General features: G+C 49.4%; 1 protein-coding gene and 1 non-coding gene across 5 annotated transcripts in view; both read left to right on the top strand.

Moving 5' to 3' along the window:
• The window catches only part of KLHL24 (kelch like family member 24), an 87,123-nt gene that overhangs the window by 46,185 nt on the left and 23,978 nt on the right, over positions 1–16,960 (top strand). For all 4 annotated transcript variants that reach the window (XM_068100063.2, XM_078783993.1, XM_068100064.2 and 1 more), the window contains one exon: positions 7,356–7,613. In XM_068100063.2, coding sequence (XP_067956164.1) covers positions 7,356–7,613 — 258 coding nt within the window. The remainder of the gene's footprint in view (positions 1–7,355; positions 7,614–16,960) is intronic.
• On the top strand, positions 11,379–11,451 carry TRNAV-UAC (transfer RNA valine (anticodon UAC)). The gene has a single exon. It is a non-coding gene; the product is annotated as a tRNA-Val (tRNA).

Below are 16,960 nucleotides of genomic sequence, written 5' to 3'. Positions count from 1 at the left end.
TAGCACGGTTGGGGCTTCGGGAAGCGTAGTCGGGACCTCGGGAAGCACAGTTGGGACATCAGGAAGCACCGTCGGGGCGTCGGGAAGCACGGTCGGGGCTTCAGGTAGCACGGTTTGAGCGCCAGGAAGCACGGTTTGAGCGTCGGGGAGCACGGTTTGAGCGTCGGGGAGCACGGTCGAGGCGTGAAGAAGCACGGTCGAGGCGTGGGGAAGCACGGTCGAGGCGTGAGGAAGCACGGTCGAGGCGTGAGGAAGCACGGTCGAGGCATGAGGAAGCACGGTCGGGGCGTTTTCTTTTTTACAGCCCACATTGGTGTGTCCCAATTTGCCGCACTTCGTACAAGATGCTTTGGGACAAAACCTTTTGACGTGTCCGAAGGCTCCACAAAGGAAGCACGTTAAGGTGCCTGACGAAGCATACATTTGATATTGACGATCATTTACCGAAATTTTAAACGAGATGTTTAGTCCTGTATCGTCGCCGCGATCAGGAAGCACCATGAATACTTGTCTCCGGAAACTCATAACATGTTTCATTCGTTCATCCCGACATCCCAGGGGAATCATCGAGATTCGGGAAACAACAGTTCCATACCGGGTCAGAACAGCCATTAATTTATCATCTGTGATAAACGGAGCGACATTTGAAATAATAACTTTAATCGCCGGTGTGTCCATCGGGGAAACCATGACGAACTGCCCACCTTTCAATGACAGACCGGTACTAACAACATCATGCACGAACTTCTCGTCCGACACGAAAACAACAAACTTTTGGTTCATCCGCGACGCGGCGCGGACATTTTCATCGCCGATAACATTCCCTACAGCTAGGATAATGTCCTCGGTAGGAACACCTTCGGGAGGGACACACACGAAAGCATGCTTCCTTGTTAGGGTTTCAAACCCTTCCTGCCGTGCACGAACACTCGCCATAGCGGCGATGTCTCACCTTTCCACCTTGACCAGGCGGAAAGGACACAAAATAAATAAAGTCGAAATGAAATAATGAATAATAAAGTTCACACGACGCGAGTAAGGTAAACAGCACCGACGGAGCAGGTAGACTGAACCGAACGGGTCTGCTCTCACCTTTGGGCTCTTCTCTCACTCTCTCTGTCTCAAGGGAGGGAAAGGGGCACAGGTGGTAAAGAGGGACACGACAAAGGCGCGATGGGAATGGAAGGAATGGGGGGGGGGACGGGACAACACAACACAAGCACGGAGCTACAGCACACGAACACCAGTGCACGCCATCTTGCCACGCCCAACACACGAAAGGCCAGCAGGGGGCGCGCGAGAGAGAGAGAGAGAGAGAGAGAGAGAGAGAGAGAGAGAGAGAGAGAGAGAGAGAGAGAAGAGAGAGAAGAGAGAGAAGAGAGAGAATAGAGAGAAGAGAGAGGTGAGAATTGTGAATTGGAATATGAGGAAAAAGTCTTGTATTTATAACCTGTACAAAACAAAGACAGTAGTAGACACCAGAGTATGTTGGATAAATTGGAAGGATATTTGTAGACAATGGCAATGAGCATATGGAATATGTGACCTAGATTCTCGATCATTAGCCAGATGTTCAGATGGGAATGCTTTCAAGCTAACGCAGGTTTTCCTGAAAAAAAAAATGGCTTTGAGGTGTAATTTGAAAGCAAAGGAGTCAGCTTGATGATGGGTAAGTAACAGCAGGTTCTAGGTATAAGGGGCAGAGGGAAGGCTGTGATTATGGTATACTTAAGTTTTAGCTACTGGTCCTAATTGGCCATAAAATGAATGTATGGTTCTGTCCCACATGGGATAGCCGTTGGTCATGAAAACAATGTAACAGCTTTGTTGTTGGCACAGTCCTGGATGTCCAATGGGTTTTCCGAAGGAATAATCCATTGTAGCCATGATGGTCCAAAACACATTTTCGCAAAGATCAATTTGCAAGGACTAGGCAGAAAATACACCACTTGCAACTGTGATTAGCAATTATTCATTTTAATACAAGTTCAAACTCATACAATGGACTGCATGGAAGAAAGAGCGGAGCCCGAATATTTACAATAAGGTAAACGAATTAATTTTACTGCACACGTATTTAAAATTTCAAACTGTATTTAAAAATTTGTTAAGATGGAATGGTCTCATGGTACAGAGGAATATTTATGCATACCAGTACAAATTGTTATGGGCCTCTCGCCATACCAGCTTCCTTCTTCGACCCTGAAGCCACAAGCAATAGATAAATCCATGACCACACGGGTTGCTGAGCAACCACGGGCGCTGTCTGAGAAGGCCAAGTCTGGCAGGGTCCCCGCTCTATGATTCGCATTACCTTACCGTTGATTTTGCCCTACCAACATGGGGAACTGGACTCTCAACGTCCCACCTCGTCTACTTATTGTGAAACCATAGGTGGAGCGTTGCCTATTCTAATGGAGTGAAATCGGGTACAACTTCCCAACTATTTATTATGTATGCTATGTCTAACCAATGAAGGAAATACCATAGTGGAGATAGAACTGTGTAGGGTTACATGGACCACATGTGAGTAGGAAGCCAAGCTCGATGTATTTATGTAGGGGAAAACTGTGAGCTTAAGATTGTTTATGTGTCTTCACATGGGGGGGGGGGGGGGGGGAAGGGAAGGGGGTGGAGCTTGTGTTATCTAGATAGGGGTTAAGATTAGTTTTCCCAGTATGTGATTGCTTCCTGTGGTTTTTCCCTACGTTTTTATAACAAGGCTGGCCATAAAAACCCTCGTTACGCCAACAAAAACAAGAACAACATACATGCATGCTGACAGAACCCGAGCAGAGTGATCGACAAGTAAGCCCGCCACATGAACACGATAGGAAAAAGGCCCTGCCCAGTAGAGGCGGAGAATCGGTGGGCGGTCAAGATGGCTGTGAGGCCCCGCCCCCGATTGCATGATTGGACAGTGTGACGTCAAAGTGAGAAGGTTCAAGAGCTAGGAGGAAGAAGAATCCCACCCATTGTCTCTCTCTCGATTCTGGCTTTGGTCTGACGCGGTCGCTTTTGTCTCGGGTGCGCTCGTGAAGAGAGCTTTTCGGAGTTTTGGGACTTTTGAATATTCGGAGGACGAGGTGTTGTTGACAGTGGTGCTCTTCGTATAAAGAGGAGGACGCGGGCAAAGCGATGGAGGCTATCCTGTCTGCTTGCCTCAAGCCTGGGGCTGCTACGTGCATGACTCCACGCCATATTGTGCACTTCCCGCACGGGCACTCGGAGTTCCAACGACCACCAGGCTCCTAGAGGCCATTTGAGATGCAAAGCTGAGTGCCGGCTGGCTTAAAACATTTATTTTTATTTAACCTTTCGCCTTGTGTGTTTTCTTGTCTGAGTGGAGACGTCTCACAGTAGGATTTATTTTACCTCAACCTTTATTTTGCCTTGCTTGACTGTCATATTATTGTGGCATTTTTCATTTGTCGTGGTTTTGTGTTTGTGGGTTCGAGTATAAGCCCTGTGAGCGCCGTGCAGGTAAGCACTTTGGTTCCTTCACCCGCGCGCGATGGACCAACCACCAGTTTCGGGAATTCGCCTTGGCAGTAAGATCGATCGGCTATCCGTCATCCTGCGGTGTTAACCGTTCGGGCTGACAGGACAATATATACATGTCTGACTGCATTCTACTGTAGCCTGGGTGTTTCCATTTCTCCTCCTTCTACTGACCCATCAAATAAAGATAACTTTCCATTTATATGGTGCATTCTATGGGAAAATATTTTTTATGTGTCTAGTTTAGCATCATTACAATGTAGAGAAATAGTTCTTGTAAGCTATTGTGCAATTTAAAATATGATAATTCATTTCAGAAAAAAAAACTACAAGACAAAACAAGTTCTAACTTCAAGAATAAATTAATGAGCAAGTGTCTACGTATGTGTTTGGTTGTTATAGTTTGCCTCGATCCATAACCAAACTCGTGAACAGATTTGCAAATATTGTAATATGCTCCAAGTATCTTGAGAATAAGTAATTAATTGATAAGTTCTTGTCCAACAATTATTTTCATTGAAGGCATCATCAATATATTTACATCGTCAAGCAAGTCAAAAAGTATATCCCTCAAACATGAAGAAATGGTCTTAGACCAGCAAAACTCAGCAAAGATGTTCATTCTTTTCAATGCAGTTCCAGCTATTGTTACACATTCTGCCCAGTGGTGGATGAGTTTGCCAAACATAAATTTATGAAAACACAAACAAACCTTTTGACTCATTCTCTTATGCACTTCATTTATCTGTTGTGTTCATCCGGCAATATCTCCATATCAGTGTGTTGTTAATACAGTATTGTACTGTTACGGATTTGCTGGCTGGGTCACGAGTGGCTTCTCGGACCCGCTTCCCAACCTTTGACCCTGAAGCCGACCAGCCGCAGATAACTCCGCAGCACGATGGATTGCTAAGCAACCACGGATGCCGTCTGAGATGATTAATTTAGGTATGTTCCTCATGTCCAATTCCCGCGTTGCTTCCCTGGAAAATTAATCCCCCCAGATAGGGAACCATGCTCTCGATGCCCCACTCGTATAAATCAAGAATGGCCGAGCGGAACTGTAAGTGGGATGTTGCCTCGTCTATGACCATAGAGAAACTGCGGTGTAAAACTCCCATCCACTATTTACACACTAGTGTCTAACCGATAGAGAAAGAGACAATTGGGCAGGTTGTAAATGAATGATCATGTTAACAAATGAGCATGTGGAATGTCACAAAAGAAAGTCTTACTCTTACACACGCAAGCCCCTTAGACATTCACATTTTCAGGAAACTACAGACATAGGTGCCCCATTCACTCCGATAAATTAGACAAGCAAGAGTGAAGACAGAGAGATAAAGAAAGGTGGGGCTTGTTGGTGACACCTTGCTCACCTAACAATGTAAGCCTGCAGGTTTACGTTGGTTCCAATGCATAAAGGGGAGGGGGGAGAAAGAAGAGAAGGTGATGGTGTGATGTGCCGTGTGGGCAGGGATACGGCTGTATGCTTCGTAAGGTGATAGAGGAAATCGTGAATGTGAGTCACCAACCCAGCTCTGAATGAGTCGAGTGTGCAACCCTTGATTGCTCTTGTGCATTCCAAGTAAACAATTATAAATAGGGAAAGAAAGAGAGAGATCTTATTAGTCAGTCTGTATTTGCCGGCACATCCAGGGAAATAACTCGACGGCTTATCTGCTCACTCGCTCCCAACAGAGCCTGTCCACATAGAGGTTCGCATCTACCCAGCTCTTTCCTCCAAGACTCCATTTGGCTCTCGTTCCTTGGATGCACATGACGCTGAGTCCTGGGCTGCCCGAACTTAAAAAGCCCTTCGAGAGGTGCTGTCTAAAAGCTGACCAGCATCCCGACGCAGCTTGGTGTTCATGGGTGATGCATTCTCATTGGAACACCACTGTGGTCATGTCTTTGCTCATTGGTCAAGGTTCACTGGCAACGCCCCCCATATGTGGTCCTTGGTTTGGCTGCTCCGTGAGGAGCTGGATGTAATCCAGTGCTATCTGGTGATGTTCCTTTGGTTTTGATTTGTATTGTGGTTTTGGAATTAAATGTGGGTTTTGTTAAGTGTGATGTTGCGTGTTGCAAAGTGTGTATGGATGTGCTGAAATGAGGTGCAGGGAGAGAGAGATTAAGAGGAATGGAGGGAAAGACATTGGAAGGGATGTAAGAGGAGCGGAGATCTGAGATGAGTTACAAAGGGAATTCAAACCTACTAAACAAACACAACGCATTACCCTGTCCACTGATATGAGAGGAAAGGTAATCTATCTAAACAAAATACCGTATTACCGATGTATCAACACTCCAGGGTTCCTTTATGTGTTGGATGTAACTCCCCAGAGTCTTACAAAACCACAACAACACTACAGTATACCAGGTACCACTGTTTTCATTGGCCTAGGTTTGTGTTCTTTTTCTTCAGTTGGAAATTAATGTGGTAATATTGAAAAGATGAACAACGAACAACTATTATAACTGAACTGTTTATTATTGTTATTATTATTTATGATTATTTAGGATATTACCTGTAGGGCTGACAGGATGGCCTATACCCTAGTGGTACACACACTCGCCTTTAAGCTGCCTATCTGGGGGTTTGAATCCCCACCCAGCTATAAACTGTCATCCCGGTGTTTCATAGGCAGAAGATTCATCAATGTGTGTGCCCTTCCGAGGATGGATGTTAACCTGGGCACCCCGGACACTGTCATTAGTTAGTGGATGTTAAAAATCCCACCGTGTCCTTCACAAAGTGTAGGCGAGTTATCATTGGTACAGTACCATGATCAAATTACAAATTCCTCCCCTAACTATAGTAAGGAAGGCAATGGCAAACCCCTTGCCAAGAAACTGCTTCAGCAATCCTGAACCTGCTTTCAGGCAGAACACCAGAATACAGATACAAATATTACCTGTGTCAAGAAAAATAGTTGTTTGCAAAGTACATAAAACAAAGTACATAAAAATGCGTGATGTCACATTCATCCAATGGAAAAGTTAATTACATTGGTTTCCTCATTTTTGCCTGTGACATGACACATCTCCACAAGAGCTTCGCGTTGCTGTTGTTGTTGGGGTTGTTGTGGGTCGATTTTTGAAATGTGCATCCATTGGTCGGACAGTTTCTGGACCACACCCACATGTTTCGCTTCAGTCCACCCACTATACTTATTGTGTCGAGATGAAATGATATGGCCGCCATCTTGTTTATTAGTGCGCCTAACACATTAGCTGTAGGCCTCCGCCCTCCGCTGATTATACACTGTCCGGCGTTGTTGCATCAAATTTCCATTGGTTTTGTTTGGGTCGAGTGTTAAACTATTAGTGTGGTATAATCAAGCCTGTAAGTGCCTCCCTAAAAAATAGCATTATGGAATTTTTGAACGATGCCATATGGGCATTAAATGCACGTTTTCCAATCGGCCTGTTACCAGATTTTTAAAGCCATTTCAGTCGTGCTGAATGGAACAATCCCGTACCTCAAATGACCACATACACATTTTTTTATGAACAAAAGGTTAATTACCTCAAAGAGCGGGAGGACGGAGCTAGCCCGAGCCTAGATCTACTGTAATCTATATACCCCATAGAGGATAATTACATAACCCTTCCTGCCGTTCCTGTTCGGAGTCGGTATGGGTGTACTAGTTGCCTGAAACCAGACCTAGTTTTCTGCCATTCTAATGAAACGATTACCTATTTTGCATGTAGTTCTACAAAAGTATACTTGCGAGATGCCAGTGTCATTGGTGTCAAGTAATCAGCTGTTGTTCATAAGCTGTGCACAACCATTTGAGGTTGCTCTTCCTCCACCAACTGCTTATTTCTGGTATATTTCTGCATTTCAGGGGCAGCTGTTAACGGATGTCGTGCTCAAGGCCGATGGATGTGAATATCCTTGCCACCGTGTTGTCCTCGCCGCTGTCTCTCCGTACTTCCGCGCAATGTTTGAAAATCAGATGCGGGAGAGCCAAGAGACCTACGTCAAGATTAACGATGTTAAAGCGGGTGCCCTTGAGCTTCTACTGAACTTTGTGTACACAGGGCGGATACAAATCTCTGTTGAGAATGTCCAGAGCCTGCTCGAGACGTCAAGCCTCTTTCAGGTACTGTATTTCAAATGTTCATGAACGTAAGATATATTTGACTGACAGTGAAGTATTGTATTTATGTTATAACAAGAAAATTGCACCAAACATATGGCTCACACTCAATACCCTAAGGTGTTAAGCCAGCCACCTTTACCATTAGGCCAACACCGGGCTTGGTTTGCCAATGTCTGCGCCAGAGTGGCAACTTGTATTCAGATTGAACTCCATCAGAAAATTAATTCAGCACTAGATCATTTTGTGGGTAAACATTTTGCGTCTACATGACAGTGGATTAGGGCAACTGATGCATAACTTCGCTCGTGCTACTCAAGTTTACACTTGTCAGGATTCAATTTTATTGGTCATTTGCAACGACTAGAATCAGGTCCAGATTTCCATTTTCCCAAGCTAAATAACCTACTAAAATTTCACTCCTTGCTTATAATTTACTTCTCACATCTTATGCTTATGATAAAATTATAGTTACAGTATTTAAATCAGGGATCTGAGATTTTGTCTGGGTCTCTTCTGTTTTATTAGAGGTTCCCAGGAGCTTTCAACGATCATAGCATTTGTGAAGACATCTCAACCTCTCAAATCTTGAAAGCTCATTGAGCTTTCAAAAGCTCCTGGAAACCTCTAATAAAACAGAAGAGTCCTTGAAAGCTCCTTGGAACCTCTAATAAAACAGAAGAGTCCTTGAAAGCTCCTGGGAACCTCTAATAAAACAGAAGAGTACCTTGAAAGCTCCTGGGAACCTCTAATTAAACAGAAGAGTACCTTGAAAGCTCCTGGGAACCTCTAATAAAACAGAAGAGTACCTTGAAAGCTCCTGGGGACCTCTAATTAAACAGAAGAGTACCTTGAAAGCTCCTGGGAACCTCTAATAAAACAGAAGAGTACCTTGAAAGCTCCTGGGAACCTTGAATAAAACAGAAGAGTACCTTGAAAGCTCCTGGGAACCTCTAATAAAACAGAAGAGTACCTTGAAAGCTCCTGGGAACCTTGAATAAAACAGAGTACCTTGAATGCTCCTGGGAACCTCTAATAAAACAGAAGAGGACCTTGAAAGCTCCTGGGAACCTCTAATAAAACAGAAGAGTACCTTGAAAGCTCCTAGAATCCTCCAATAAAACAGAAGAGGACCTTGAAAGCCCCTGAGAACCTCTAATAAAACAGAAGAGGACCTTGAAAGCTCCAGGGAACCTCTAATAAAACAGAAGAGGACCTTGAAAGCTCCTTAGAACCTCTAATAAAACAGAAAAGGACCTTGAAAGCTCCTGGGAACCTCCAATAAAACAGAAGAGGAAATTGAAAGCTCCAGGGAACCTCTAATAAAACAGAAGAGCACCTTGAAAGCCCCTGGGAACCTCTAATAAAACAGAAGAGGACCTTGAAAGCTCCTAGGAACTTCTGATAAAACAGAAGAGGACCTTGAAAGCTCATGGGAACCTATAATAAAACAGAAGAGGACCTTGAAAGCTCCAGGGAACCTCTAATAAAACAGAAGAGTACCTTGAAAGCTCCTAGGAACCTCTAATAAAACAAGAGGACCTTGAAAGCTCCTAGGAACCTCTAATAAAACAGAAGAGGACCTTGAAAGCTCATGGGAACCTATAATAAAACAGAAGAGGACCTTGAAAGCTCATGGGAACCTCTAATAAAACAGAAGAGGAAATTGAAAGCTCCTGGGAACCTCCAATATAACAGAAGAGGACCTTGAAAGCTCCTAGGAACCTCTAATAAAACAGAAGAGGACCTTGAAAGCTCCAGGGAACCTCTAATAAAACAGAAGAGTACCTTGAAAGCTCCTATGAACCTCTAATAAAACAGAAAACCTTGAAAGCTCCTGGGAACCTCTAATATAACAGAAGAGGACCTTGAAAGCTCCGAGGAACCTCTAATAAAACAGAAGAGTACCTTGAAAGCTCCTAGGAACCTCTAATAAAACAGAAAACCTTGAAAGCTCCTGGGAACCTCCAATATAACAGAAGAGGACCTTGAAAGCTCCTAGGAACCTCTAATAAAACAGAAGAGGACCTTGAAAGCTCATGGGAACCTATAATAAAACAGAAGAGGACCTTGAAAGCTCATGGGAACCTCTAATAAAACAGAAGAGGACCTTGAAAGCTCATGGGAACCTCTAATAAAACAGAAGAGGAAATTGAAAGCTCCTGGGAACCTCCAATAGAACAGAAGAGGACCTTGAAAGATCCTGGGAACCACTAATATAACAGAAGAGGATCTTGAAAGCTCCTAGGAACCTCTAATAAAACAGAAAACCTTGAAAGCTCCTGGGAACCTCTAATATAACAGAAGAAGACCTGGAAAGCTCTGAGGAAGCTCGAATAAAACAGAATAGGCCAAGACAAAATCTCAGATCCATGACAACCTCTCAAAGCTTTGTGAATTGTAAAATAATAACCGTTAACATCCACAATTCCATGTGCTTCGAAAACAACCGGCTTGGTCCTCATCCATGACAGATTCAAAATGGTAGTTCAACCTCTGATCTCCTGATGGTCAACAAGCAAGTATTTTTTTTGCAGCCTGTCTGGTTCGTGAATGAAAAATTGAAAGGGGTTCATAGAAAAAGGAGTTGGAAAGGTACTTCATGATGTAAATGAAACATATTTCCATTTTTCATTCTTAATTAATATCAAGTCAAGCCTGAAAAAATACTTGGGAAGCTAAACAAGGCCCTGTTTGACAGGCTTTTACTAACTATTCAGAAAATCATTGCTTTGCCAAGCATTTGAGGGCTTACTGACCTGGTATATATGACAAGAAAGGCCTTGTTATAGGGGCTCGACATATATGTAACACTCAAAAAGGAAATATTGAGAATATGTTGCTTTTATCAGAGAAATAAAATGAAAGGTAGCTATAAAGGCTGGACAAGCTCTTACTTTAATCAAAAGTCAGACCAGGCCTGGAGGTTCGTGAAAAACTTGGGCCAAAAATATTCCCCCTTCCAACCCCAGGAGATGGTACAAGAAAATAGGAACACTGGACCTGAAGCTTATCTGGGCCCTGGTCTAATGTGATAATCCAAATTTTGTAGCATTCTGACTGATGGGTCTGGAGAAGAAGATTTTTGAAGGCATTTAGTAAGTCTACCATTTTTGACGCACTTCCGGTCAAGGGATCGGAACGAGCTTTACAATCCCCGTTACCAGTCAAAAGCGGAACCTTGCTGCGAAATTTCAGCAAGATCGGCCCAGAGGTTTGATCAGAAAAGTCTTGAATAGATGATGGACGGATATTGCATGACAACTGGAATGGCACAAGACTTGTGTGTAGACTTGAGGACGTCCTTATAGCGCTTTCTTTGTCCACCATGTGACCATTTACCAAATTTAAGTTGTCCATAGAAAAGCGCTCTTGGGATTCTATGGTCTTCCATGCGTGTGAGGTGTCCTGACCACCGAAGCTGGGCTTGCATTAGGAAATACTCAATTCCATGGATACGACAGCGGTCCAAGATTGAGGTGTTAGGTATTCTGTCGAGCCAGGTGATGCCAAGAATCTTGGAATTTGATATGTTGACGATAGGGTGTCCAAGATTCGCATCCATGCAGGAGTGTCAACAAGACAATGGCTCGACAGACCCTGATCTTGGTGTCCAGGTGAATGCTACGTTAATGCCAAAGGTGATGTGTCATTCGCAACACGATGACAACGCCTTATCGAGAATTTTGTGAATTGTCTGTAAATTATCGCACATCGAAATCTGTGAATGAAGAGGGTCATCAGTCTTTGAAATGAGAGGTCTGTAGAGGTTCCATAGTGTAGTGGTTATCACGTCTGCTTTACACGCAGAAGGCCCTGGGTTCGATCCCCAGTGGAACCACATTTTTTGTCAGACTCGATCGGTGTAATAATTAAATTCCGTTCTGACCCTTCGAGATTGGAAGTTTGAATGTGACCCTGTTGGAATCCCACAAAAACGTGTGAAATGGTCCGTGCTGCTTCCTTGCTGAAACCTCGACATTTAAAGCGTGGAAAAGCAGCCATAGGTTGGCAACCACAACGCAGGCTTTGCGAGCCGATAGACCGATATCCTCTTGTGTTAATGTTCTTTGTCAGGGAACTCGTATTAATATAGCTATCCTTTATAGTGGTTCCATAGTGTAGTGATTATCTGTAGTGGTTCCATGGTATAGTGATTATCTGTAGTGGTTCCATAGTGTAGGGATTATCTGTAGTGGTTCCATTGTGTAGGGATTATCTGTAGTGGTTCCATAGTGTTGGGGCGGACACGAAAGCCCACTGGCGTGGTGACATCATTCCGCGCACCAAGTGGGCGGCGGCCACGCCCGAGGGGTAGGCGTGGCCTCAGGATATACACCGGGCGCGCAGCCTGGAGCAGGCCAGTGCTACAGTGACCTCTTTGAATAAAGAACATTAAACTTACCGCGTTGTCCACTTCCTCCTTGGTAGCAAGTCGCGCGCGTAGCACCGCGTGCTTCATTGGTGACCTCCGACATTCAAGTCAGCCGTCGCTGACCACCCGAAACCGCCGCAACAATGGCTATCAACGCAGTCTCCATCAAGCTCCCTGAATTCTGGGAGTCACAAGCCGAAGTTTGGTTCCTGCAGGCGGAAGCCCAGTTCCGACTTCGAGGCATCATGGTGGACGAGACCATGTACTGCCTCATGGTCACCGCCCTCGGGCCCGGCATGGCCACCCGCGTCGTATCGGTCCTAAGGGATCCACCTGCCGACGGCAAGTACGAGGCGGTCAAGCGTCTCCTCCTCGCCACGTTCGGCCTTACGGTGGACGCACGGGCCGATCGCCTCTTGGACTTCCCCGAGATCGGGGACACGCGACCGTCGGTCCGTATCGACCATATGCTGGCGCTCTTGGGCGACGAAACCCCGAACGCTCTATTCCGGGCGTTATTTCGACGCCAGCTGCCAGCACGAGTCCGCCTCGCTTTGGCCTTCCGCGTTAACGGAACCCCGTGCGCTCGCTGCCGAGGCCGACAAATACTATGCGGCTTTGGACACACAGGCGAGTCTTGGCGTGGTTGCCGCTCCCGAGGCTCCCGAGGTTTTCCCCGATGCACCGCACCTCGGGTCCGCCGCCACGCCCCGCCCACCACCACCGCCGCCACCGCGAAGAAAACCGCGGCCCCCGACGCCGCAACTGCCCACCTGGTGTTTCTTCCACGCCAAGTTCGGCCACGAGGCTCGGCAGTATTGCCCGCCATGCTCATTCGGCAGGTCGGGAAACGGGCGAGCCGGCGCTCAGTGGCAACGGTGAGCGTCGGCAATTCAAACAGCCTTCTGTACATAACGGACACCTTGTCCTACACTATGGAATTCCGTCCTACACTATGGACACGAGGTCCCGCGCTGCTTGCGGCCAATGGTACGTCTATACGCACGTATGGACAACACTGTCTCTCCCTGCGGTTCGGAGGGCAGGTTTTCCGTTGGTCATTCGTTACGGCCGACGTGCCCATGGCACTGCTCGGCGCGGACTTCTTATGTGCTAATGGATTACTGGTCGATGTAAAGCGCAGAAGGCTTGTCCAGGCTGAGACGTTCAGCTCGCTCGCGTGCGTGCTGCCCGCCTCATTGAGCAGCTCACAGAGCGGCTCGCCAAGTGGCTTGCTGACCGGTTCTGTTCCGGCCAGGTTCATCTGTACGCTTCCGGCAGCGGACAAATTCGCCCGCCTCCTCGCGGGTTTCCCGGCCCTCACGCGGCCCACCTTCTCGGCGGGGACCGTCAAGCACGGGGTGGAACATCACATTCCCACCGCCGGCCACCGGTCTACGCCGGGCACGCCGCCTCGAGCCGACGAAGCTCGCCGTAGCTAAAGCGGAGTTCGCTACGCTGGAGCGGCTCGGCATCGTGCGGCGCTCCGAGAGCGCATGGGCGTCCCCGCTCCACATCGTGCCCAAGCCCGGCGGGGGATGGCGACCGTGCGGGGACGACCGGCGCCTCAACGACGCCACCACCCCCGACCGCTACCCCATCCCCCACATCCAGGACTTCTCCGCCCGGTTGGCGGGGATGTCCTTCTTTTCAAAGGTGGACCTCGTACGCGGCTACCATCAGGTCCCTGTCAGGCCGGAGGACATCCCGAAGACGGCTGTCATCACGCCATTCGGGCTTTTCGAATTTCTTCGGATGCCCTTCGGTTTGAAAAATGCGGCTCAGGCGTTCCAGCACCTCATGGACAGCGTCTTGTGCGGCTTGGATTTTTTGTACGTCTACCTGGACGACATCCTCGTCGCCAGCGCGTCCCGCGAAGAGCACCTTCCTCACCTGCGCACGCTCTTCGAACGTCTGGGCCAGCACGGCCTGATCGTGAACTCCACCAAGTGCCGGTTCTGTGTCGCTGAAATCGACTTTTTGGGGCACCGCGTCACCAGGCACGGGGCTGTCCCCCTACCGGCCAAGGTGGAGGCGGTGAAGGGGTTTCCGCGCCCCCGCACGATCAAGGGGCTCCAGGAGTTCCTGGGCATGGTAAACTTTTACCATCGGTTCCTGCCCCGCATCGCCCAGCTCCTACGCCCTTACATGAGGCCCTTCGAGGGAAGCCGGGCAAAGGTGACGTTACCTGGACCGAGCAGATGGACGCGGCGTTCTCGGGCGCGAAGCTTGCCTTGGCCAACACCACCATGCTTGCACACCCGGCGCCCGATGCACCGATCGCCCTCACCACCGACGCCTCGGACTACGCGGTGGGCGCGGTGCACGAGCAATGGGTGCGTGGTGCTTGGCAACCGCTGGCGTTCTTCAGCCGGCAGCTTCGCCCGCCCGAACGCCGTTACAGTACCTTTGACCGCGAGTTGCTTGGGCTTCACCTGGCGGTCAGGCACTTCCGCCATCTGCTCGAGGGCCATGCGTTCACGGCCTTCGCCGACCACAAGCCGCTGGTTTTCGCGATGGGCAAGGTCGCTGAGCCGTGGTCGGCCCAGCAACAGCGTCACCTCGCGGCCGTGTCCGAGTACACGACGGAAATCCGACGCGTCACGGGAAAGGACAACCCGGTGGCCGACTGCCTTTCCCGGGCCGTCGCCCACGCAGTCCACCTTGGCATCGACTATGCCCGGATGGCGGTGGACCAGGCCGCCGACCCCGGGGTCCAGGCCTTGCGGACCGCCGTCACGGGCCTCCGCCTCACCGAGGTGCCCTTCGACGGCGCGGGCACGGCCCTCGTTTGCGACGTCTCCCTTGGGCGGCCTCGCCCCATCGTGCCCGCAGGCTGGCAGTGCCAGGTTTTTGACGCCATCCACGGCCTGTCCCACCCGGGCACGAAGGCCTCCCAGAGGTTGGTCGCCGACAAGTTTGTCTGGCATGGCCTCCGAAAGGCCGTCCGTGGCTGGACCAGGACGTGCCTCGCGTGCCAGCGCGCGAAGGTGCACCGGCATACCCAGGCCCCATTGGCCCCGTTTACGGTGCCGGCACGTAGGTTCGACCACGTGCACGTGGACCTGGTGGGACCTCTGCCCCCCTCGCGGGGTTTCACCCATGTCCTTACCATGGTGGACCGCACCACCCGGTGGCCGGAGCCCGTGCCTTTGGCGGCGACGACGGCGGCAGACATTGCGCAGGCGTTCATCGCCACCTGGGTCGCCCGGTTCGACACCCCCTCGGACATATCGTCCGACCGTGGCCCCCAGTTCACCTCGGAGCTCTGGGCCGCGGTCGCGCGGGGGCTTGGGGTCCAGCTGCACCGAACCACGGCCTACCACCCCCAGGCCAACGGCCTGTGCGAGCGGTTCCACTGCTCGTTGAAGGCCGCGCTCCGGGCCACCCTCCGCGACGGCGGCTGGGTCGACAGGCTCCCCTGGGTCCTGCTGGGCCTCCGGATGGCGCCCAAGGAGGACCTGTGCGCATCTGCGGCGGAGTTGGTCTTTGGACAACCGCTGCGGGTGCCGGGCGAGTTCCTCCCCGACCCCACGGCACCTTTGTCCGTGGTGCAGGAGCGTTCTGCGCTGCAGGAGACCGCCCGGAGGTTCGCCCCGGTGCCGACGGCGCACCACGGGCACCCTCCTACACACATCGCCCCGGAGCTTCGCACCGCGGAGTACGTCTTCGTCCGGCACGACGCCCACCGGACACCACTGCGGCCCCCGTACGACGGGCCTTTCCGCGTGCTGGAGACCGGGGTGAAACATTTCACCCTGGACATCGGCGGCACTCCTGACCGGGTCTCCATAGACCGCCTCAAGCCGGCCCACCTCGACGTGGACCACCCACCGCCGGTGGCTCGGCCCCCGCGTCGGGGCCGCCCCCCTGCGGGCGGACCCCCGGCAGCACCCAGCACCGCAGGCACGCCGCCCCCCGGTCCGGCACCCATCCCGCGTACAGCCGGGGGCATCCCACCTGGCATCCCTGCACCGCGGACGCCAGAGGGCGCTTTGGCCGGGTCATCCGTTTGCCCCGCAAACTGGCCCTCCAGGTGCGCGGGAATTCTGGGGGGGGCGCGTGTGGCGGACACGAAAGCCCACTGGCGTGGTGACATCATTCCGCGCACCAAGTGGGCGGCGGCCACGCCCGAGGGGTGGGCGTGGCCTCAGGATATACACAGGGCACGCAGCCCGGAGCAGGCCAGTGCTACAGTGACCTCTTTGAATAAAGAACATTAAACTTACCGCGTTGTCCACTTCCTCCTTGGTAGCAAGTCGCGCGCGTAGCACCGCGTGCTTCAGTGTAGTGATTATCTGTAGTGGTTCCATGGTATAGTGATTATCTGTAGTGGTTCCATAGTGTAGGGATTATCTGTAATGGTTCCATAGTGTCGTGATTATCTGTCGTGGTTCCATGGTATAGTGATTATCTGTAGTGGTTCCATAGTGTAGGGATTATCTGTAGTGGTTCCATGGTGTAGTGATTATCTGTAGTGGTTCCATAGTGTAGTGATTATCTGTAGTGGTTCCATAGTGTAGTGATTATCTGTAGTGGTTCCATAGTGTAGGGATTATCTGTAGTGGTTCCATAGTGTAAGGATTATCTGTAGTGGTTCCATAGTGTCGTGATTATCTGTAGTGGTTCCATAGTGTAGTGATTATCTGTAGTGGTTCCATAGTGTAGTGATTATCTGTGGTGGTTCCATAGTGTAGTGATTATCTGTAGTGGTTCCATAGTGTAGTGATTATCTGTAGTGGTTCCATAGTGTAGTGATTATCTGTAGTGGTTCCATAGTGTAGTGATTATCTGTAGTGGTTCCATAGTGTAGTGATTACCTGTAGTGGTTCCATAGTGTAGTGATTATCTGAAGTGGTTCCATAGTGTAGTGATTATCTGTGGTGGTTCCATAGTGTAGTGATTATCTGTAGTGGTTCCATAGTGTAGGGATTATCTGTAGTGGTTCCATAGTGTAGTGATTATCTGTAGTGGT

Source organism: Myxine glutinosa, chromosome 1, assembly GCF_964187855.1.
Source record: "Myxine glutinosa chromosome 1, kmMyxGlut1.1, whole genome shotgun sequence".
Lineage (NCBI taxonomy): Eukaryota > Metazoa > Chordata > Myxini > Myxiniformes > Myxinidae > Myxine > Myxine glutinosa.
Note: the sequence above shows the minus strand (reverse complement) of the source record. Positions and strands in the feature narration are given on the sequence as shown.